This window comes from Nelusetta ayraudi, unplaced genomic scaffold (genome assembly GCF_046127955.1).
Source record: "Nelusetta ayraudi isolate G7.1 ecotype Tasmania unplaced genomic scaffold, CSIRO-AGI_Nayr_v1 ptg000120l, whole genome shotgun sequence".
Classification (NCBI taxonomy): Eukaryota; Metazoa; Chordata; class Actinopteri; order Tetraodontiformes; family Monacanthidae; genus Nelusetta; species Nelusetta ayraudi.
This window is the reverse complement of record NW_027466170.1, coordinates 4,349,324-4,372,001: the sequence shown is the minus strand read 5'-3', so window position 1 is coordinate 4,372,001 and position 22,678 is coordinate 4,349,324. Positions and strand designations below refer to the sequence as shown.

Sequence of the window (22,678 nt, the reverse complement as noted above, 5' to 3'; positions counted from 1 at the left end):
GGTAAATTTGGCCCGCCACGCTAATCCCCCCCCCCCCCCCCGCTACACCCAGTTCTCTGATGCCACTGCTCCGCCCACAAACAAGGGATCTTCCTTGCTAATGGGATATTTAACGTGTTTTTCTTACACATATCTTGCTCATATATTTTGATTTCTTCAGTATCTGTCTGCAGTGCAGAAAGTTGAAAAGATAATAATAATAAAATAAAAAAAGTCCAAACTTTTGACTAGTACTGTAAAACCTTATGTGGTCATCTTAAATCTAAGTGTTTGCATCACATCATTGTCACATATTCCACCTTTCTGCGCCACTCTCTCTCTCTCTCGCAGCTCCTCCCCATCTCAGCCTGAAAGCCCGCCCCCGACCAGGTTTACGGGGAGGGGCCTGTGTGCGCGCCGCAGCAGCCGGGACACAGGCAGCCAGAGAGGCAGCGTCTCTCCGGCCACAGCTGCGCTCCTGCTGCCTTTGTCGCTGGCCGCCCCGCTACGGCGCTCCGTCCGCCGCTGCCGGGATACAAAGAAGGGCGACAGACACGCAAGACGAGACAAGACGGACGGACGGACAGCATGAGAGCGCCGGAACCAGCGGAGCACCGCGACTAAAACTGAGAACCAGACTGGACGCGGGCGGCCTCCCTGTTTTTATCCTCTTTTTTTAAATTTCATTTTTAAAACTCCCCCACACCCTCCCTTCTACAAACGGCCGTGCCGGAGACGGAGCTCTGCGGATGTACGCGGTGGATTTTACCCGGCGCAGCGAGTCATAGAGCCGGCGGGGGACGGGCGCACTTTGTCGCGCAGGTAGGCTTTCTCTATCGGCGGTGCACGGCACGGAACCTGCTCACGGCGGAGCAAAACCTTCCGCCCGCCGCGAGTCGAGCCGGCGCCGCGGGAGCGAGCCTCATCCGTGGGGGGAAGAAAGTGTGTGTGTGTGTGTGTGTGTGTGTGTGTGTGAGAGAGACAGGGAAAGTAGCACCAGCCAGCAGGGTAGGAGAGCTGCCGTAGCGCCGCGCGCGGCATGATGGATCTCGGGGGGGAAGCCTAGTTTGTCTTCTGTCGCAGTGTGTGTGTGTGTGTGTGTGTGTGTGTGTGTCTCTCTCTCTCTCTCTCTCTCTCTCTCTCTGTGTCCCTGTAGCCTACGTGCGAAGTTGCTCGGGCAGCGTTGTGTGTGAGCGGCACGTAGACGTCGGCGAGGGCTCGCGTATCGGACTCCCGTGATCAAAATACCGCGTCCCGGGAGAGAGAGCGAGAGGGGGGGGGGGAGGAGCAGGGGGAGGTGGGGAGGTGGAGGGAGCGGCTGATTTTTATCGCTGCTGCTGCTGCTGCTGCTTCGAGCCTCCAGGACGCGGCAGCTGTAATTGCGGGCATGACGTTACGTTATAGAGAGAGAGAGAGAGAGAGAGAGAGAGAGAGAGAGAGACCCAACAAGACCGGAATACAAAGACACACGTACACACACGAAGAGAGGGAGGGAGGGAGGGAGAGAAAGAAAAGGGAAACATGTCGTTCCCGTTCGTCTAATCTGAGCCGGGTGACTCTCTCTCTCTCTCTCTCTCTCTCTCTCTCTCTCTCTCTCTCGGCCTCCAGCGGGATTAGGTAATATTTTTGACGCTCCACTGCGCTTCGCTCTGCTGCCGAGAGCTCGTCTCTCCCCCCCCCCCCCGCAGTTTGTCCTTCCTTTTCCCGTCTTCCTGGTGGGACACGCGGGTCTGGTGGTGGAGGACGGGGGAGGAGGAGGTGGTGGTGGTGGTGGTGGGGGGGGGGTTCGTTTCAGCGCCCCACGTGGTGGGAAGGAGCCTTTTCCTTTTCCAGGAAGGGAAAGATGACTTTTCAGTTCAGTTTTTATGATTATTAGCATCATCACCATCTGCATGACTCACCAGTTTCCCGTCATGAGGTTGGGTGACTTCACCTGTGAAGTCGAAGAACCAACCTGAGCAGCTTCCTTGTGTCTTCCTTTGTCTTCCAGGAGCCGCCGCTGCTCGGCTGAAAGACGACGACGACGACGACGACGGGTTGGAGTAGCAGCAGCAGGAGCAGGAGCAGGCGGCCATGGACAAAACTTTGCACATTCTCCAGAAGTCCGCGGACGTCGGTGTACCGACGGGCATCTCGCTGGACCACGTGGACCTGAACATGGACGACGGGGAGGAGTTCCCGGATGAGGAGCAGCAGATGGAGGGGCTCCCGGACAAGATCCCGCTGGTGAAGCCGTACTTCAAGAAGAAGCCGAGGAAGCTGGACCCCAAATGCCTGCACCGCGCCCTGGAGGAGCCCATCCTCAGCACCCTGCTGGGCACCGCAGACTCCCTGGTGTCGGGCGACGGCGTCTTCGTGCTGCGGAACCAGCCGGGCCGCCACCGCGCGCCGGGGAACCTGTGCGCGGCGGCGGTGGTGGTCAAGCAGGACTGCATGGGACAGGTGGGAGCGGCGACGGCCGGGGGCGACCCCTCCGCCCTCCGGGACAGCGACATGGAAATAGCCGATGCCGCCGCGGAGCTGGAGGAGGCGGAGCGGCCCGAGGTGGGCGACCCCGTGGCCGACGGCCGCCGCTTCCAGCCCCAGGCTGGCCTGAGGGCGGCGGGGAACGCGGCGGTGATGCCCCCCAGCAGGGATTTACTCCCCACGGTCGCACCCCAGGCTCCCCACCAGCAGGGGGCGGCGGGCATCAAAGCCGGCGACCTCTCGTTGACCTCTGCGGGGGCGGTGGTGGCGGCCTCGCTGGCCCCGCAGCCCGACAAGCGGGCGCTGTTCCAGGACAAGAGCGAGGAGGCCTCGCTGGACCTGGTCTTCGAGCTGCTCACGCAGCTCCAGTACCACACGCACCAGGCCGACTCGGTGGACATCTGCGTGGACTTCCTGCAGGGCCGCTGCGCCTACGGCAGCGACTGCGCCCGCCACCACACCGTGCTGCCCTACCACTGGCAGATCCGCCGCAGCCGCAGCCGCGCCTGGCACAGCGTCACCGACGACTCGCAGGAGCAGCTGGAGAGGCTGTACTGCAACCCGGACAACGAGCAAGTGCGCCTCAAGTTCCAGTGAGTATTGGGGCCAGCGGGGTGGGGGGTGGGGGGGCGCTGCGGGCAGGTCGACGGTTGTTAGTTTCAGGGCGGGAAGTGAGTGTGATGTTCTACTTTGTTGTGGAGCTTCGGCTTTTCTGACCAAAGTGAGCTGCAAATAAGTGCCACACACACACACACGTATTCAGATGTTGCCAGATGCATTGCTGCTGCTGCTGCGCCCGCAGCTATCAGCAAACACACATCCCACACTTGTGACCCGGCGGCAATGGCGTTGGAAGCCGATAGGACGCTGGCCCCCGTGTGTGTGTGTGTGTGTGTGTGTGTGTGTGTGTGTGTGTGTGTGTGTGTGTGTGTGTGTGTGTGTGTGTGTGTGTGTGTGTGTGGTCACATGGCTCCTGGTTAATATGTACACACTCATATCTCCCCTTTGGTGTCAACACACGGCGCTCTCGTCTCTCCCGACCCTTCACGTCAGTTATCTACTTCCTGTATTTCCCTGCTCGCGCTGCCATTGGCCGGCGGCCTGGGCTTGAAAAAAAAAAAAAAAAAAGGCGGCTGAACTTCCATGACCCCCGACCGCCCCCCCCGCCCTCCTCCTCCCGCTTGCCTTGTGCGGTCACTAACGCACTTGGCAGGCCTGACCTCCCTCTTCCCTCCACCCCTCCCCCTGCCCCCTCCCCTCCCGTGTGTGTGTACACACACGCTTGGCACGCACACACGCAGGAAGCTGAGCGTCTCGCAGCGTTCACACGCACAGCCTCTCTAGCGGAGATAAACCTTCCTTTCACTCTCCGGCGCAGAGACGCATGCAAGCTCTTGGCTGGCGGTGGCGGCGGCGGCATAAAGGAGCAATGCACCGCTTCCTGTGGAGCTGCTCTGTATGCATGCGCATTCACTCACACGCACTCTCTCAGTGTGTGTGTGTGTGTGTGTGTGTGTGTGTGTGTGTGTGTGTGTGTGTGTGTGTGTGTGTGTGTGTGTGTGTGTGTGTGTGTGTGTGTGTGTGTGTGTGTGTGTGTGTGTGTCACACACGTCAGACGCGTTCTTCAGAAGAATCATTAAGTGAGAATTTTCTCCTCCTGTCGCATCAGATAGGTTTCGGTTTCTCGCCGCGACGTCTTTTGTCCCCACACACAGGCGGCGTCTGTCTTGGTCACACTGTTAATTAAATCACGCTTTAGATTCCAGATGCGCCGATGCCACTTTTGTACGAGCACCGGCGGCGTTGCGGTACTCGCCGATACCGAGTATTAAATATCACCGTTGCACATTATAGCATTTACTTTGATTGTGTTTTTTTTTGTTTTTGCCTCTGATGTTCTGTTATTTGAACCACATCCCTCAGTGTGTTTTTCTAGAACACTAATTTTAACAAAACGGTCATATACATGCATATACAACATGTATTTTACGAGTACAAGGAGAGTACTCAAGCCCGTTATCAGTACCGACACCTGATACTGGAGTCGGTTGCTCCCCGGTTTAAAGTTTTTTTTTGTTTACGATGAGCCATTTGATGTCCCAGTACTTTCCAGGTTTCTCTTTTAGTTTTGCTTTTATGCACACCACAAATCAAAAGGTTTGGACGCGCTATGAATTTAATGTCTGCTTTCATTCTCATATTGACGTTGCTGAAGGCATCAAGACTGCGTACGAACACACATGGAATTATGTCGGAAACAAAAGTGTGAAACAACTGAAACATGTTTGAAATTTAAATTCTTCAAAATATCCTCCTTTCATAAAGTATATTTAACGTGTTTTTCTTTGCTGCACCATCACACATATCTCGCTCATATATTTGATGTCTTCAGTATCTATCTGCAGCGTAGAAAGATGTAAAGATAAAACAAAAATTGCACGAGAAGTTGCGTCCAGACTGTTGACTGCTGGCGTATATTTGGGGCCAGCGGAGCAACTGGAACCCGCCAGCCTTTTCAATGTCACAAAACCACTGGAGAAAAAGCCTTGCACATTCAGACATGTTCCACTTTGGTTTGAATTTCCCCAAATTTGCTGGAGGTCTGCACTGATGTGAACTGAGACTGACTTTGTCTGGGTGGGGGGGGGGGACTGGCAAATCAAATTGGCTAATAAAATCAGTTTTATGTGGACGCGATGACAGCTGACGGCAGCAGCAGAAGTTTGATGTGACGTTGGAGGGAACGCGTGGTGAGGGGAGCGCGGACGTCTGGGCCGCTTGGCTCCCATCGGTCCTGACAGCAGGAGGGGCAGTGCGGGATCGCGGCTTTTAAACGCAGCAATGTTTAGCGACCGGTTTAAGTGTTGAGTGGTGCAAATTCAGTTTCTTGTCACGCTAAATCCGTGTCACGGTGAAATGGCAGTGGGGAAAAATAAAAGGTTCTGCATTTTGACGTCGAAGTTGAAAAAGACTAAAAGCCGCTGTCGAGCGGTTTGTGGTAGCGGAGACCTCATGAGGAAGTCGGACTCCTCCAGCCTGGCAGCACAGTCACATGTTTCTCATCAGTGCACGAAATTGGCTGCCAGCAAACTTGATTCGCAGTATATTCTAATGACTATTAATTACCAGCGGGTCATGTTCTGTTTTCAGAAGGAGATTTATGTCTCTCCTCGTCCAAGTCGGCCCCCGTTTTCAAATAAAATTTTTAATACAATTTATTTTATTTTTTTTAAATATCGACGCAGCATTTTAAAGTAAGTTCTACAAACCGCCCGTGGGTGGGCTTCTCCTCTACGTCCGTCACGGGTTGCCAGATATTCAAAGTTCCCCCCCCTCCCCCGGTTGTGACCTTGCGCCGGGCGTTTAGTGTTGTCGTCAGCAGCAGACGGCGGCTGTGCGTGACCCGATGTCGTGTTATCGTGTCGAGGAAACACTAAAGCTGCCACACACTTGGGATCATATCAGCAGGTCGCCGGTGATTCACGAGGCCTGATGTGTGCGTTTTTCCCTGCCCTGTTTCCTTGTATACACAAGGCGTGCGTGCGTGTGCGTGCGTGTGTCCATGTATTTGCAGGTCATTGGCGTGTTTCACGCGTTGACTCACATTTTGAAGTGAAACTGCGTGAAGCGAGCGCAGTGGATGTTTTATTAGGAGGCGGAACGTCGGGCTGGTTCGCTATGCAGATGACGCTGTGTTATTTTTGATTGCATGTTTGGTTGATGTTGACTGAAGCTTTGTGTGGCGACGTGATCCTCTGACCCTGAAATATCTTAACCTAGACGTTGTTTGCCGCGTGCGAAGGGCTTTCATATTTCGGAAAATTTTGTCATTCCGTTCAAATTCTTAACATATTCAAAATTTCCCAGCAACGCCAAGTGCAGGCAAACGGACGGACGAATGAGTATTTTGTGTAGGAGCTCCCATTCAGACCTCGGGTTGCCCGACGAGCTTGGCGGTGTTGAAACGCCGTCTTGTCTGATCAGCACCAACGTTCTCATGACGCACCGTTGCTCGCTGGGAGTTTTCCCAACCCTGAAAACAGGTTGGACCGTTTGAGGCGGAGCGACAGAAAAAACAATTTGAACGTGTGACGCAAAACATTTTTTTTCCTTCCTGAAACGCATGACTGGTTAGGAAGCAAGTGGCCCGTGTGGCTTTTCATCTCCACCTGCAGCTGCAGCCCCACAGAGTGGGACAGAGGGCTCGTTTCCGTCTCCGGGGGTGAACGTGTGTGTGTGCGAGCCTTTTCTTTAGAGACGCAAGCCCAGCCCTCATGAACACACACACACTCACGCATCACCGTGGTTACGGCAGCCAAATGATAACATCGTTAGCGATCTAAAGAGCAGACGGCGACTCGGCTGTCAAGCCGTGTGTGTGCACTTGCGTTTCCATTACCCCAAACTGGTCATGGAAACGCCTAAACCTTGGAAAAACCACTAAAGTGAGGCTCAAAGGTTTTGCCGCTCTCATGAGGAGGTTTTTCACACGTATCCATATGGAGGTATATCGCAAAAGTGTCATGGAAACACTTTTTTTTTTTTGCATTTTACACATCACCGGACGTGATGTGAGAAGTCATGTGACCACGCAAAATCTTTTGTACCTCCGTCCTCCTCAAAGTTTGGTCTCGCAGGACGAGATTTGATGAGAATTACGGCTTCACACCATTCAGTGGAAACACCTGCGAGTCACAATTGTACTGTGTCGAAATTATGCGAAAAAACTGTCAGCCGCCTCGGGTTATTTCCGTGCCGGAGGTTCGACCTCAACAGTCAAGTCACCCGACTGATGAAACACACAGACGCTCATTTTTTTTCCAAATGGAAAAACTCCAACTCCGCCGCTGGCTAATGGCTGTAACAGGAAGTGAAGTTCAGAAAGCCATCGTCGGCTGATCGGAAGACGTCTGAGACGACCAATTCGATTCAGGAGCCGTTCAGCGCAGGAAATTGTTCATTTCTTTTTACCCACCCCAACATTTTTCATCAGTCTCGGGGAAAAAAAAAAAAAGCGGTTGGCTCTTCCGTCGAGGTCAAGTGTTTAATCAGCCGGGGCCTCGCACCGCTTTATTGCCACACAGTATGCATGTGTGTGTGTGTGTGTGTGAGTCATAGTGGCGGTTAATCCCATCCATATGACGAGCAGGAATGGAAGTCGGCTTAATGCGCATTAGCCATGAACTGGCCAGCGAGGAGGAATGTCGCCGTCATCGGCTGGAAAAAGTTATACTGTAATAATCCTGGGCTGCAGACCTGCTGCTAACAGTAACCTGCTGTTGTGTGTGTGTATGTGTGTGTGTGTGTGTGTGTTTGTGTTGTTGAAAAAGATGCAAAATAAGTGTATTTTCCTCTAATGAACAAAGAAAAACAAAACGCCAATGATCTGCGATCATTAGTTTCCCACTCTGCTGTTTAGGAGTGAAGAGGCTTTCACGCAACAGCTGTGTGAGTTTGCATAAACATGAGCGAAACAACACTGGTTTGTGAGCGCTTGCGTGTTGAGAAACTCGTTTTTTTTTTTTTCTTTTTTGGTCGAGCAGGTGATAAAAGGCGTTGCTTGTCATTAACTGACACAAAGAGTCACTGGGCACCGAGGGCAGAGCGACCTGACACCAAGGGGTGCGTGAGTGAGTGAGTGAGTGTGTGTGCGTGTGTGTGTGTGTCTGTGTGTGTGCGAGCGTGTTTGCTTGCACTGCGGGGGATTCCATGTCGACTCATTGTGTCACAAATCAAAGAAGATCGAGGCTGGTTGTGTCGATGACAGATTGTTTGTGTGCGTGTTTGCGTGTGAAAAGTCGGTGTTAGGATTATGCGTGTGTGTGTGCGTGCGTGCGTGTGTGTGTGTAACGCGTCAGGCAGCCATGAATCAGCGGGGTGAGGTCTGGGTCGCTTTGCCTTTTATTACTCAGACGCTGCTTTTATCGCACCGTATTTTTCTCCTCTTTCTTTTTTCCTTCCTTCTTTCTCTCTCTCTTTCTCTCTCTGTTTGTTTTGCCTCTCCTCCTCCTCCTCCTAACTCCTCCCTCTGTTTCTCTCTTTGTGCGTCGCCTCTGAAGGCCATAAAACTCGTGACCCTCCAGCCCCCACCTAAACCCCCCCCCCCCCCCGTTAAACCGTCACCAGACTACGGAAGCTCATTGCTGCCACCCTAGAAAAAAAAAACATGGCTCAGTATCGCATTATAATGTAAAACTGAAAGTTTCACATTATAACGTGAAAATGATCACATAAAAAGGTGATAGTTTCGCATTATAATGCGATACTTGTTGTTTTTTTTTTTTTATCTAGGATGGCAGCAATGAGCTTCCATACAGGACAACATGTCGTTTGGGTATTTTTCAGTTTTTATTCCTCTTGGTGAAGCTCCTACACTCGACCTGTGTGCAGTGTTGTTTTCTCCTCCCAGAGGAGTAATTTTAAAATGACAGCCTCCTGCTAAAACCCGGCTGTCAGAGTGGCCCTCTGTGACATCACAGAGAGCTGATTTCTTTGAAAGTACGGCGAGTGGGTCAGGGGAAGGATGAACTCGTTCACTGACCTTCGCTTTTCTTTGCGGACGGACGGACGGGCGGGTGGGCGGGCGGGCAGGGGGTACGGGGGTCTGATACGGTGATGAACTGGGAGCTTCATCTTCATCATCATCATCTGGTGCTGCTGAGGAGGAATGAGATGCTCTCTGACAGGAACAGTTCAGGACATGCCGGCACTGAGAAGAGTACATTTCCTTCTGTTCCCTCCCTGTGTGTGTGTGCACGTGTGTGTGTGAGGTGTGTGTACATGTGTGCGTGAGGACATTGTGTCATTGGCAGGCATCTGCAGCCAAGTTAAAAAGTGAAGCACATTTGAACAGGTGACTGGAATGAGACTAGCGGAGTGTGAAGGAAGCGCTCGTCAGCAGATTGTGTGTGTGTGTGTGTGTGTGTGTGTGTGTGTGTGTGTGTGTGTGTGTGTGTGTGTGTGTGTGTGTGTGTGTGTGTGTGTGTGTGTGTGTGTGTGTGTGTGTGTGTGTGTGTGTGTGTGTGTGTGTGTGTGTGTGTGTGTGTCCCCTACGATACTCACAATGGCATGAGTGATGCTGGTATGCGGGTTTCTGTGTGTGTAGCCGTGAGAAAGTGTGTGTGTGTAATCTTGTGTGCAGATTGTAGTGATTTCTCTCCTGTCCTCCTCCTCCTGTCCCTCCACCAGCAGGTGATCGATGGGATCGACGTGGCTCCATCTGCTCTTCCTCTCTCCTCCTTTTCTACAGATTTTCTCCTCTTTTTTTTTAACCTCTTCCTCCGTCATCGTCTTCTGGTTTGCTGCTCCTCCTTGGCCCCCCCACACACACACACTAGTCTCTGTTCATCTTCTCTTCCCTCTTCCTATCACTGCTTCTTCGTTTCCTTTCCTTTTTTCAGTTTCTCTTCTTCAACTTCTTTTTCATTTTCTCCTCTCTCTTCCTCATTATCCTCCGTCGCGCCATCCCCTCTTTCCTTTCTCCTCCTCCTTCACCTTCCTTTTCTTTCAAAGCTATTTTGCGTCTTCCTCTTTTTTCCCCTCTGGGTTTGCCAGTCTGCGGACCTGCGCCCCCTCCAGGCCGGCGTCTCGTGCGCGGCCCGGGCAAAACGTGAGGCCGCGCCGTAGCGGCCCTGCCCCGCCCCTTCCCCCCCGTGCGGCTCCTGCGATTGGCCGAGCCGGCCAGCGAGACTCTGTGCGCTTAATTTAACCGGCGGAATTTTATTTTTAGAACAGCACAAACCAGTCTGGGAGCGAGTGAGTGAGCAGGCAGGAGCGTGTGTGTGTGTGTGTGTGTGTGTGTGTGTGTGTGTGTGTGTGTGTGTGTGTGTGTGTGTGTGTGTGTGTGTGTGTGTGTGTGTGTGTGTGTGTGTGTGTGTGTGTGTGTGTGTGTGTGTGTGTGTGTGTCAGGCTGTGCAGGTGCAGCTGAGACGGACGGAGATGAGAGTTGAAGCGAGGACATTTTTCTGTTTTCGCAACTCGATTTAGCTTCTGCTGCCGTCGCGCTTTCTCTACTGACCCCCCCCCCCCTTCCCCCGCCCTCCGACACACACACACACACCTCCTCCCCCTCCGAGCTAATCATCCACCCTCCGCTGCGTCTGATCTGCCGGCTTCCCAGCAGTCAGGTGACCCGGCGGCCGATGACTCAGAGCCGACTTGCCGTTTAGCTTCTGCCCGTGCCGAGCCGAGCAGATTCCGATTTCACTTCCTGGTGACGCTGAGACGACGACGACGACGACTCGACACACCGCTAAACTTGGAACGTGCGCCGTCTCTCGGTCTCTGTGCCTTTCTTTTCAATATATACGCAGATTAACCCATCACGCACTTCCAGACGGACACAAACACGTGCAACCGTCTGACCTTTGACCCCCCCCCCCCCAACATCCAATTACTCCACTGTAACAAACAAAACAAAACCGTAAAGAGCAGAAAAACGACTAAAACAACAAAATCAATCGGGCCATTAACGCTGTCAGGCTGAGTGCATGTTGTGTAATTCAGTGCGAGTGTTTTTGAATGTCTGTGTGTGTGTGTGTGTGTGTGTGTGTGTGTGTGTGTGTGTGTCTGTGTGTGCGTGAAGTCATGTGTCTAGTGTGTGTGTGCCTGTGTGTGTGTGTGTGTGTGTGTGTCTGCCTCTTTGTCTGTCTGCCGTCCGTGGCATTGCGTGCCAGTGTGTGATGCCCACATTTGTGTGAGTGGTACGTCTGACCCAGAAAGGATTTGCCGGAGGCCCCGGGGACGGCTAATGCAGAGAGACTGATGCACACACGCACACCGGAGTGAGCGCACACACACACACACACACACACACATACAGGCAGTTAGGCAGGCAGGCAGGCAGGGGTTTTGACCCACGCTTGCCCAGACAGCCAGGGGTTAAGGGAGACTGTGTGCACATGACAGGATTACACATTTCCACCATTTATTTGCTTACCAGACGCTAAATGCTAAAGCAGCCGTTGTTGCACTTTGGCGAAAAAAAAAAAAAAAATTAAGACGGAAGCATTTTCAGACCCAGTTACCGTGACGACACCTGAGCTGTGCTGATTGGCCAGAACCAACCGCAGGTTAGCTTAGCTAAGCATTAAAAAGCAGGGGGGACGTGGGGGGGGGCTTGGCTTGGCTTGGTGTTGTAGTGCCGGAGGTTGGTCTTGGTCTCCAGACCACTTTATAAGGCTTTCGGACTCTGAGGCATTTTTACTGGGTCTGGTCTCGGCCTCGGCCTGGACCGAGTCAAGACTCAGCCAACGCTGCAATGACGTTTCAGTAAAGAACCCAGCTGCTGCTGTTTGACGCTCTGTTTGTGACACCCAGAGTGACATCCTGCCCCCTTATTCCTGGTTCAATTATTCTTTCATTTTATGAAGCAAAGTTGGTTTGTTTTTTTTGACAATGGCTCAAAACAGTTGGCAAAGCGGCAAAATGTTAAAGGAAATGATTGAAAGACACCTTGCTGAAAAGAGAGGTTGCTGTTCCATTGAGAAGCAAACTTGAACTTGAAAAGATACCGATTCATTTTCTTCTGTTTTGTTGCTATTTTTCTTTGATACATGCAGTCTTGCTATGGTCTTGATGCTCTCCAGTCTTGATGAGGTCTTGGTCTTCACTCCAACACTACTGATGGCCACAGTTGGAGCTAAGCTAAGCTAAGCGGCTACGGCTAAACTCTGGGAGGTTCATCCGACTTGAGCAACAAGGCCTGAAGCAGTTGCCTGATTGCTCCGTACAATTCCAGCATTATTATGTTGCTCACCGGTTGCTGCAATCAAGTGTGATTCACGTCGAGTGCGTAATTAGAGGCTTAATCAGCTGGCGGCGGCAGGGTTTAAATGAAGGTTTAGTCGGTGCGCTGCGTGTTGGGACGCGTAAGGAATAACCAGGGAATCTTGATTGAACGCTGGGAAAAAAAGCTCTCACGAGGCATCGGTTGCACCCTGATCCACCTACAATGCTGGAGTGGATGAGTGTCGTCAATGACGGATACCTTATGGAAAAGATGACTTTCCCCCTGTGCCTTCAGAAAGGCACTTTTATGAAACTCTGGAACAAGTGGGTTGGATATGTTGGCTTGGAAAGGTCGACTCTGCCACTTGACTTTCCTACTGCTAAATGTCCTGGTGAGCCTCACGATTGGTTCGGAACGCTCATATTTTATGTTGAAACTCACTGACAAACCTTTCGTCTTTATTTTCACTCGCTCGTATATACCTGTATCTCCCATGTGTTAAAAGTTTTCAAAGATAACATACGTGACTTCTTGCATTTTGTTCAGTTTTGTAAAAAGAAAAGAGAGAATTGACTGCATAATGTTTGAAAACAAACACTGTATTTTAATGCCATGTTAAAAAACCAAAACCAAAAGTGAACCAGCGAGGAGGAGGAGGAGCAACGCTGGCTCAAGTCCTCACTGACTGTCGGGTTGTGTTACTGAGCGATTGTGCGACTGTGTTTCCGCAGGGGTCGAGTGTTCTCGCTAGACTACGGCGCCATGCGAGTGTGCGACATGGAGTTTGACCGCGTCCGGCGGCTGACCACGCCCACCAGCCCCACCCCCGTGCCCACCACCACCACCACCACCACCACCACCCCCATGCCCAATCCCAGCTGCCACACGGTGTGGAAGTACTACTGCAGAGACAACTTCGGCTGGAGGGAATACTCAGAGGTGAGCTGCTCTGAAGACTCGGAGGATAAAGACTTGAAAATCATTAGCGGCGTTTGCGCGATCCTGAGAAAACCTCAATATGACGATAAAAGAACTCGTCATGGGAACAGCTGAACTCGGAAAAAACTCTCAAATATGGCTGAACGGTTTTGACGCTCATGAGGCGTTTTTTTTTTTTTTTTCCAGACGCATCCATATGGAGGTTTACCACAAAAGTGTCATGGAAACACTTTTTTCGCATTTGCGTGTTAGCGGACGTGACGTACGGGGTCACGTGACCAGTTCACCAGTGAAAATGGTGCGTTACATTTGGATGGAGGAGGAGACGGAGTATTTTTTTTACAAGTAATCAAAGAGAAAAATATAACGACCATTTGTGACAGCAAACGGCATGGAAATTTAAATTTATCGCAAAACGTTTTGTACCTCCGTCCTCCTCACAGTGGAGTCTCGTGGGACGAGATTTTACGAGAACTCCAGCTCATGCGCGTCGCTGTAATGCAAACGCAGCTACTGTCTGCAGGATTCCAAAGTTTAAACTCCTCCCCCTCCGCTCCCTCCCTCCCTCCCTCGCAGCCGGTGGTGAAGCTCATCGAGGAGGCCAGTATGCGGGGACTGAAGGAGGTCCGCTTCATCACGCTCCAGAACCAGTACATCCTCAACATCAGGGAGGGCTTCCAGCAGAACGCCGTCTTCGGCTTCCGCCGCCAAATCAAGAAGCGGCCCATGTTCATGTCGGTGGTCATGCTGACGCCCAACCTGCAGTAAGTCCCTCCCACCCCTCCTTCCTCTCTGCTCGTCCGTGTTTAAACTCAGCACGCGGAGAATTCTGACAAACCCTTGTGTACGAAGTTGTTGTGCGCCGGCAACCTCCCGCCAGAGGGGACGCTGTTTTTTTTTTCTTTTTTTTTCTTTTTTGGTGAAAATCATCATATAGCTTTAAAGGTCCAGTCTGTCAAATTGGGCTTGATTTATGATTTTTGTATTGGTAAAAGCTTCAAGTACTGCCCATCACTTCTGCCCATACAGATCCTGAAATATAAAACTTATGGGCAGAGGTCTTCTCCACCTCCTCCTGGTCTCTCTCTCTCTCTCTCTCTCTCCCTCTCTCTCTCTCCCTCCCTCTCCCTCCCTCCCTCTCTCTCTCTGTCTGGTACCCGTCGTTCTCGCCGCCGTGTGCCACTCACAGCTTGTGGAGAGAACACCTTCTTCTTTCTGAAGCCACTTTGGTCAGAACAAGAAAAGTCCTCTGCGTTCCTGAGAGGCGGGACCAGGTGGGAGCGGCGGCGGGGGCGGCGCCACCACCTGGGAGTGTTGGCGAACCGCGGGGGGTTGGGTGGCGGAGGGGGCGGAGCTTCGAATGCAGAGTGGATGGCGAGGCTGGCTGAAGCCAGGAATGCTGCTAGAGAGACCAACTGGAACGGAATGTTTCCTCCGGTCGCAGCGTCCTGCCAGGGCGAGCGAGGGGGAAACCAGCGAGAGAGGGGGGGACTTGGGGGGGGGGGGGGGGGGCGTGTGAGCATTGCAATCAGAGAAATATCTGATCAGGAAGTCCCATCTGCGCTGCCAGGAAGTCCTTCCTCCACTTTGAGTTTCACTTTAAGCTGTGACTCATTTTGTCGTCATTTCAGTTTCACTCGACTTGATTTGTGATTTTGTGATTATTTATTACCGTGTCGTGTTGTCGGGAGGACCGGGGGGGGGTTATTACATTTCCATACAGCGTTTGATCAAACGATTGAGGGCATAACCAACAAGGTGAACGGCCGTCCTTTCAGAGAGGAGAGCAAACATGAGGGAGAGGTGGGGGGGGGGGGGGTGATAAGAGCGGGTGACACACAGACACACACACACACCTGCCTGCCGTCCCACCGTCTGTCCCCTGCTGCTGTGTTTGCTCACGGCTGCCCTCGTGTCACCGACGGCTCTGCAGTGCGATGATGTCATCGGAGTGATGTCATCGCTGTCCGCTGTGGGGAGGGGCTGAGCGGCTCCAGATCAGATGGCGGCGGCGGTGGCGAGCGTCAGCACGACGGCGTTACTTTTTCTTCTCTTCCTTCCTCTCCTCCCTGGAGAGAGGGACGGCGGAGGAGCAACGCGGCTTCAAAGCTGTTTGTCCCGTGGCGGAGAGCGAAGGAACCCGATTGGCCGTGAAGTGGCCCTCAATTTTCTGGGATTTCCTTTTAATTTCCTGCAGGGAATGTTACAAATTACGGCCGGAGGCGGCGTGAGCGCCGTGTTTGCGTCCGGCTGATGGAAAATATTAATCCGCCTAAATCGAAACACACGGGGGCTGCAGCGCTTCCTGCTCGCACCGCTTCAAAGTCCCCCGGCTTTCACATGTTTACTCCTGGTCGGTCTGGAAGTCGGGCCCTTTGTGATGTCACAGAGCCCCAGCTTGGTGTTTGACCCCGCCCCCTCTGAGAGGGCCTTGTTTTGTTTGTTTCCCCCCTCCAATTTGTTGTTGTATTTTGTTTTAGTTTTTTTTTTTTTAGCAGGAGGCTGTAAACAGAGGGCTAAATGCTGCTGTTTTAGTGGAGGTCTTGACCAGACATGGGCAAACTACGGCCCGGGGGGCCATATGTGGCCCGTTGAGCTTTTAATCCGGCCCGCTGGACTCGAAGAAATAATATTAACAGTCAGCAAGTCATAGAATCGCTGCATTTCATCCACAGTTGAGTTTTCCCCATGATGCCCGTTAACATATTCAGATATTCACACACTGCTGTTGTGTGGCAGGAAGTCGGTGCCTGAGCGTCTCACCTCCTTTAACCTCCTGCTCCTCTTCTCTCTCCCCCCCTGCAGGACGTTGTGCGGCCTCTCCTCCTCCTCCTCCTCCTCCTCCCCCTCTTCCTCCACACCGCTGTCGTCCTCCTCCTCGGTTCTCCCCACGTCGCCCTCGCTGTTTCCCACCGCCGCCGGCGCCGCCCACCTGCCCAGCCTCTTCCCCGAGACGTGGCTGCCGATGCCGGTGACCCAGGACTTCCTGCAGGTGCCGGTGTCGCGGGAGGACCGCAGCTACCGCACCATCTACAGCCTCTTCCACAAGACCGTGTCCGAGACCAAGTACCGCATCATCAAGATCCAGCGGGTGCAGAACCCCTTCCTGTGGGAGAAGTACAAGAGGTGAGCGGCGGCGCCATCGCTTTTGCTGCAACAGACACACAAATATTTTAGCTGTCGCTTTCGTAGTCTTGCAGTCACTGGAGATTGGCCTCGGTGTCCAGACCACTTTATAAGGGTCTCGGACCGGATGGACTCTGAGTTTTTGATCAAGACCAGTCAAGGCTCGCTTGCTGCTGCTGCTGCTGCGGTGGCGGAACATGGAGAGGTTTCTGTTCTCTCTTCAGCTGGTGGCACCGAGCGCACTGTTCACCTTTCGTTTCGACTCACAGCTGCACGTCTGCAGAAAGAGGAACAGTTGTTTGCCGCACGCACGCACACAAACAAGGAAACGGGCCGAGGCGGCGCCGTGTTTGATTTCTGCTTGTGAGCGAGGAGGTTTCACCGCTGCGGCCGCAGCTCCTCTCAGCTGTGACGGTTACAGCTTCCCACACTGGCTGCGACACGCTTTCGCAATGGTGTGTGTGTGTGTGTGTGTGTGTGTGTGTGTGTGTGTGTGTGTGTGTGTGTGTGTGTGTGTGTGTGTGTGTGTGTGTGTGTGTGTGTGTGTGTGTGTGTGTGTGTGTGTGCGCTGCCCCCCTCTCTGAATGTCAGTCGATTTCCTTTTCCCACGATCGGGTTGTGATGGGAAACCACAGCCGCTTGTTTTGCGTGCGGACAGCCGAGCGGCTACAGCTCAGAGTTTGGGATAAAATTGCAGGGTAGGGAAGTTGACCTGTGTGTGTGTGTGTGTGTGTGTGTGTGTGTGTGTGTGTGTGTGTGTGTGTGTGTGTGTGTGTGTGTGTGTGTGTGTGTGTGTGTGTGTGTGTGTGTGTGTGGTTGCAGCACGCTCGGGCAGCGTCTGGCCACAAGCTGCCAGGGGTCAGCGGAGGTCGTGCCCGGGTCAGCTCCTCTCGCTCTGCCTGTGCAGGCCTGATTGATCCGCTCAGTCCATCACACACACACACACACACACACACACGTGTGTGTGCGTGTGTGCTCAGGAAAACAGATTAGGCCCGATGTTCTTACCCAGTGCGGCAGCAGACGAGGCTGCGGCGTTTGAAGAGAGGAGAGAAAAGAGGGAAAAAAGGCCCGACTGCCTCCAGCTGTGACGTCACATGAGACTCCACAGTCTGTTCTTTTATTTATTCCTCCCTCCAAAGCAGCGGCGTCAAACTCAAAACACACAGCGGGGGCCAAAATTTCAAACTTGGACAAAGTCTCGGGCCAACGTTGATATTTATTGAGGAAAAAAACGGTGAACCTTTTCATATGGAGCCAAATATTTAACAAGCAAATCTCAATACTATATAATAAAAATAAAAAAAACAACTGAATAAATTAGAAGGCAGCAAATAAAAATGATTTTTACATTTCATTTATTTTGACTTTTTTTGTTTTGTTTTTTAATTACTTGAAATTCAATTTTGCATGTGTGTAATATAATAAATTTCAACAGCAACCACGGGCTGATAATAAATTTAAAAATAAAATAACAACAATAAACCAATTAAGTCCTAATAATATCTTTCAATGAACATCCTGTTCTGATTGATGCACCCAAATACCAGCAGAGCATTCTGGGATTTGCAGTATTAGCAGTACATGTGCTGTATTATCCCGGTGGGCCAGAGTTTGACACCTATGCACCAAAGCATGGACCTCCCCCACCTGACTCCCCTCTCCTCTCCTCTCCTCTCTCCTCCCCCCTCCCCCCCCACGCAGGAAGAAGGAGTACATGTCGCGGCGCATGTCCGAGATGGACCGGCTGCTCAGCGAGCGCCACCTCTTCCACGGCACCTCGGCCGACGCCGTGGAGGGAATCTGCAAGCACAACTTCGACCCGCGGGTGTGCGGGAAGCACGCCACCATGTTCGGCCAGGGCTCCTACTTCGCACGCAAGGCCGTCTACTCGCACAACTTCTCCAAGCGCTCGCCCAAAGGAGTCCACTGCATGTTCCTGGCCAAAGTCCTCACTGGCAGGTGAGTTCACTGGAGAGTCCAGTGGAAACTAGCTGGAGTTGTTCTACCGCTCGACTTATTTATTTTTATTTATTCATGTTTCAGTTTAGCGTCTGCGAACAATTCCTTCAGAACAAGTGGAGAAAGTAGAGCTGCTTTCTGCTGGTTTCACGTCCATTTAGTTCTTTCAACACCAGTTTTTAAGCACCTTCAGAATGAATTGCTATTTGACAGCAAGGTGCAATATGTGCATGAGCACTAGGGGCAGCGTAGAGCCAAATAAATCTTAACACTGCCGGGACTGTGCGTGCTGAAAAATTAGTTTTAAAAGCACGGCAGCCGATGACAGTCAACAGACCTTCGCAATCGGTCCCCATTAAAACCCGAGAGCTGAAAGTGCGCCCTCTACTGGAGCCCAGTACAAAAGCAAGCCAACCAGACTTGGTTATTGCACTTTGTTGGTAAAACATATTGTAAACCAAAAGCAGACGACAGCGCCCATTCTTCTTTGCAACTTCCCCTTAGCCTGGCTTCAACTACGGGCTGGCGGCTCAACACTGCCCCTCGTGCCAGCCGGTGGTACTGCTGAAAACGCAACGACTGTGATTTTTTTTTTTTGAGGGATGATATTAAAATGGCGCGTTATGTTGGTGGAGACGGAATATTTGGTACAAGTACTCCAAAGAGAAAAATGTGACCACCATTATTGACGGCAAAACAACTTAAACAAATAAAAGCAAATGTAATTCCCGTAAGTCTTACAGGACGAAAGTTCACAAGACTCGCGGCTTCGGCGCTGCACACCGTTCAATGGAAACCCCTGCAAATCGCAGTTGTACTTTGCTGGAATCTTACACATATTTTACAAAAAAAAATTACTGAAACGCAGCTAATGACAAGTTAAGGAGATGGCCCCCGCTGGCGAGAGATGGGTACTGCGCACACACTAACCTCCTCCCTCCTCCCTCCGCCCCTCAGGTTCACCGTAGGAAACCCCTCCATGCGCCGGCCGCCCCCCATCAACCTGCGCGACCCCTCCAGCGACCTGTTCGACTCGTGCGTGGACAACTGGGTGGACCCGCAGATCTACGTCATCTTCAACGACGACCAGAGCTACCCCTACTTCATCATCCACTACGAGGAGGTGGCCGGCACCGTGGCCATCTGAGCTAGCCGGCGGCTGCAGCATCGCCCGTCGCCCTTATTTGCACATGACTGTCTTCAAACTCATCGCTTTGCTGTAAGTCTGTGGGCGGAGCCAGCGGCGGCGCCCCAGACGGGAAGGAAAGGATATTTAACCTACAGACTCTGTCGGCTGGGTTCCAACCAGACTCGTTCCTTTTGTTCGTTCGTTTGTTTGTTTTTGTTGGATCGGATGTGAACAGAGAGGATTTATTCTCCACCCAAACCAAAACCTTCCTCCTCCCCCTTTTTTTTTTGACTCCTGACTGTAAATGAATCAGTTCTGTGAATGAAGCGATAACAAGGGGGCGCCGTCTCCCACTCTCCCTCTGGAACCGTAGTTTTACTTTTTTGTGCCGCGTGTGTGAAAACGTTTTTTTGTATTTTTTTTTTTTTTTACACAGACATGAACATCGTGGCCTCTTCAGACGTGACTCGTTTTTTTTCAACAGGACATCCGCATTTTGCAAACCTCCAGGCAGAGGTTTCACGTGAAGCCAGTGTTGTTCCTGTCTCTTCTATTTTTGCTTTGGATACTTTTTTTTTTATTTCATTTTTAATTTTTGTCTTTTTTTTGGCCTTTGCAGCCTCTGCCACCAGGTCTCATGGTGGGCGGGGTTTAAAGAGTGTACAGTCTTAACGGCGAGGAGCCCCGTTTGTGTGACGGCGGCCCACCTCACCCCCACGAACGTCATCTCTTCTTCTTCTTCCCCCCCCCCCTTTTTTTTTTTTTTTTTGGAGAGCTCGCTCTCTCGGAGACGGCAGAGAAACTCCACGCTGTTTTATCTCGTTTATATTTGAAATGTGTGCCTTTTGTTCATAAAAATTTTTATTTATGTTAGTTTAATGTAACATTGAATAAAGAAAGTTGTTAAACTGTTAAGTCGAGTCCTGATCAATTAGCAACTTTGCTAACGGCTTAAACCAACGAAGAAGTCGGAACTTATTTGTCCGGAGTCTGTGGGCGGAGCCAATGCAATGTTGATCAACACAAAACTGCCTTTTAAAAAAAGTTTGTGAAAAAGCTGCAATGAAATGATGCAACCCATTGCGGTAAATTTGCACGGGACCTAACGTTAGACGCCGTTGCATTGAAACAACGTTTTTGAAATGAGTTCGCCGAGGGGGCGCTCCAGGCTTTTACCCTCTCGGCTCAACTCTACGTGAAATTAGCCTGAAGTTAACCAAAGTTGTTTCTTTCCTTCTCGTAGAAACGGCTGAGCTGATGTTTTGTCTTTTTGTACCCATTGGAAAAACCACCTCAAGCAAAAAAAAATGTGCACAATAGATTTATTTAGTTTAGTTTTAAACTAGGCCTGTTTCTGGCTGGTGCATTTTTTTTTAATTTTTTTTTTAATTCTGCAATTTGATTGGTTTAAAGCGTTTGTGCTCTCTGGGTTATTTGCTCTGGTCTCGTGGAGTTAAAATCCGACGGCTGCTCTTCCTCCTCCTCCTCCTCCCTCCTGTCTGCCACCGCCCCTGTTCGTTCATCCACCCGTCCATTAGGAGGCGGGTGGAGCTGTCTGCCGCCTCCTCCTGTCTTTAACTCCGTCTCCCGTCTAATCTCTTCATCCAACCCTCCTGTCTTTCACTTGGCTCAGCTCCGCCTGTTTTACTTTGTTTCCACAACAGTCCGGGACAACAGCTCGCGATGGACGCTGCCCAGTGTGGCTTTCATTTTTTTTTTTATTTCAGTCCCCAGGGGAAGTTTGGGAGTCACAGTGGCAGCTTTAAAAAAAAAAAAAAAAAAGACCTAATCAGAGTTAGAGAAGGAGACTGGGCTATCTCTCTAATCTTGCACTGCAGCTGGTCTGCTACGATTCAGAAAATCTGGATCATCCATCTTGAAAAGCTCTAATCTAAAGCGTCTCCGTGCTTGTGTTTGTGTCGAGGAAACGACAATAGGACTTAATTGTGACGGTAGCAAAAAAAAAAAAAAATGTGAGGAAGTCGTAAACAACAGAGAGCAGTATAGAAACAAAGTGGGAGCTTGTAAATAGCGGCTGCGGCTGCTGGCTGCTGCTGAAGAGCTCAGCGTGGACGCTGCAGTCCGCCGGTCTGCTGATCACAGCCGGACAACATTTCAGAAGAAGAGCTGAGACCTGAGGGCACCGGATGCATTTTTCTCAGCTGCCGATTGGTTCTGGACACATTAAACTCCGCCCACACTCTTTGAACACAGCCGGCTTCATTTGGCTCGGAAAAGAATTCTTCTTTCAAGGTTTTAGGGAGGAAAGCGTCCAAACAAATTGCCACCTTCACCCCCTGTATTTGGTTCCCTGGTTGTGTTGGAATCGAATACTGTGTGTGTGTGTGTGTGTGTGGCACTTGTGGTAAACAAACAACTGCCACATAAAAAGCCTGTTGGGGCTGAAGCGAATAAACAAGTTTTCCACAAAGAAAACACTTGTTGTGCAGTCCTGATCAACCCTGCGGCTCGACACTAAAACCTGGCAGAAAACACTTGAGCTCTTCTGAATGAAAAGTTTTTCCAAGTTTAAAATGTCAAAAGGTTTTGACGCTCTCATGAGGTGGTTTTTCCAGACGTATCCATTTAGAGGTAGATCGCAAAAGTCTCACGGAAACACTTTTTTTTCGCGTTTACAAATTTTTAGAAATCTTGTTTATTTTGTGAAAACCTGTCAAGGAATGGCAGCAGCCAGTGACACAGACGTCACAGGGGAGGAGGGGAAGAAAGGAGGTGAGCTGTGAGCACACATTTGCTTTTATTTGAATTTTTGAAAAAAATAAATTTCTCCATAATTTCTAAGGAACAAACTCTCCTCACAAAGACAAAGCCGGCTCAGTGTAACGAGGGCGTTTGCTTTGTTTTACAGGCAGCAAGCCTCCAGAAAAGGGTTGTAAAAACATCCAAATCCACAGTCAGAGACGCGGAACAGCGTCTGGCTGCTGCTAAAGAGCTCGTTATGTAAGGACACAGGAGGGGGAAGCACGCAGACGCAGCCAGAGGTACAAAAAATAACATCAAAAAAAGGGGGGGGGGTTATTTCAGCTGCGGGGGTTCAAACTCAGAAAGAGACTCGGATGTTTTTCGTGCTGGGCTTTTGTCACCGTCGTTTTTGCGGGATTTCAGGTTTTATTTGGTAAAGAAATGAATGGAAAAAGAAAAGCAAAATGTAAAAAGCTAAATATTGACTGCGGCTGTGTGAGCTCCCTCAGCGCCGCCCCAGCGCCGGCTCGGCCGCCCTGTCGTGTTAAGACTGGCGTGCTGAGCTTCGCTTTTTGGCGAGCGGTGGGTGGAGAGGGGGGTAGACAGACAGACAGTGGGGGAGGGGGGAGGGGGGGGAGTCATTT

At 51.3% G+C, this 22,678-nt stretch overlaps 1 protein-coding gene across 1 annotated transcript; it reads left to right on the top strand.

The window, feature by feature from the left end:
- Positions 1-382: 382 nt before the first annotated feature.
- On the top strand, positions 383-20,246 carry tiparp (TCDD-inducible poly(ADP-ribose) polymerase). The gene is made up of 7 exons (XM_076049795.1): positions 383-801; positions 1,970-3,038; positions 12,907-13,114; positions 13,691-13,878; positions 15,920-16,240; positions 17,945-18,202; positions 19,160-20,246. The coding sequence occupies exons 2-7, from the start codon at positions 2,053-2,055 to the stop codon at positions 19,347-19,349; spliced, it is 2,151 nt and encodes a 716-aa protein (XP_075905910.1). The 5' UTR covers positions 383-801; positions 1,970-2,052; the 3' UTR covers positions 19,350-20,246.
- The last annotated feature ends 2,432 nt before the right edge of the window (positions 20,247-22,678 follow it).

Coding starts and splice junctions, on each gene's coding strand:
- tiparp (XM_076049795.1), top strand. CDS start 2,053: ATGGACAAAACTTTGCACATTCTCCAGAAGTCCGCGGACGTCGGTGTA. Junction 3,039..12,906: donor CAAGTGCGCCTCAAGTTCCA/GTGAGTATTGGG, acceptor GTGTTTCCGCAG/GGGTCGAGTGTTCTCGCTAG. Junction 16,241..17,944: donor CTGTGGGAGAAGTACAAGAG/GTGAGCGGCGGC, acceptor CCCCCCACGCAG/GAAGAAGGAGTACATGTCGC.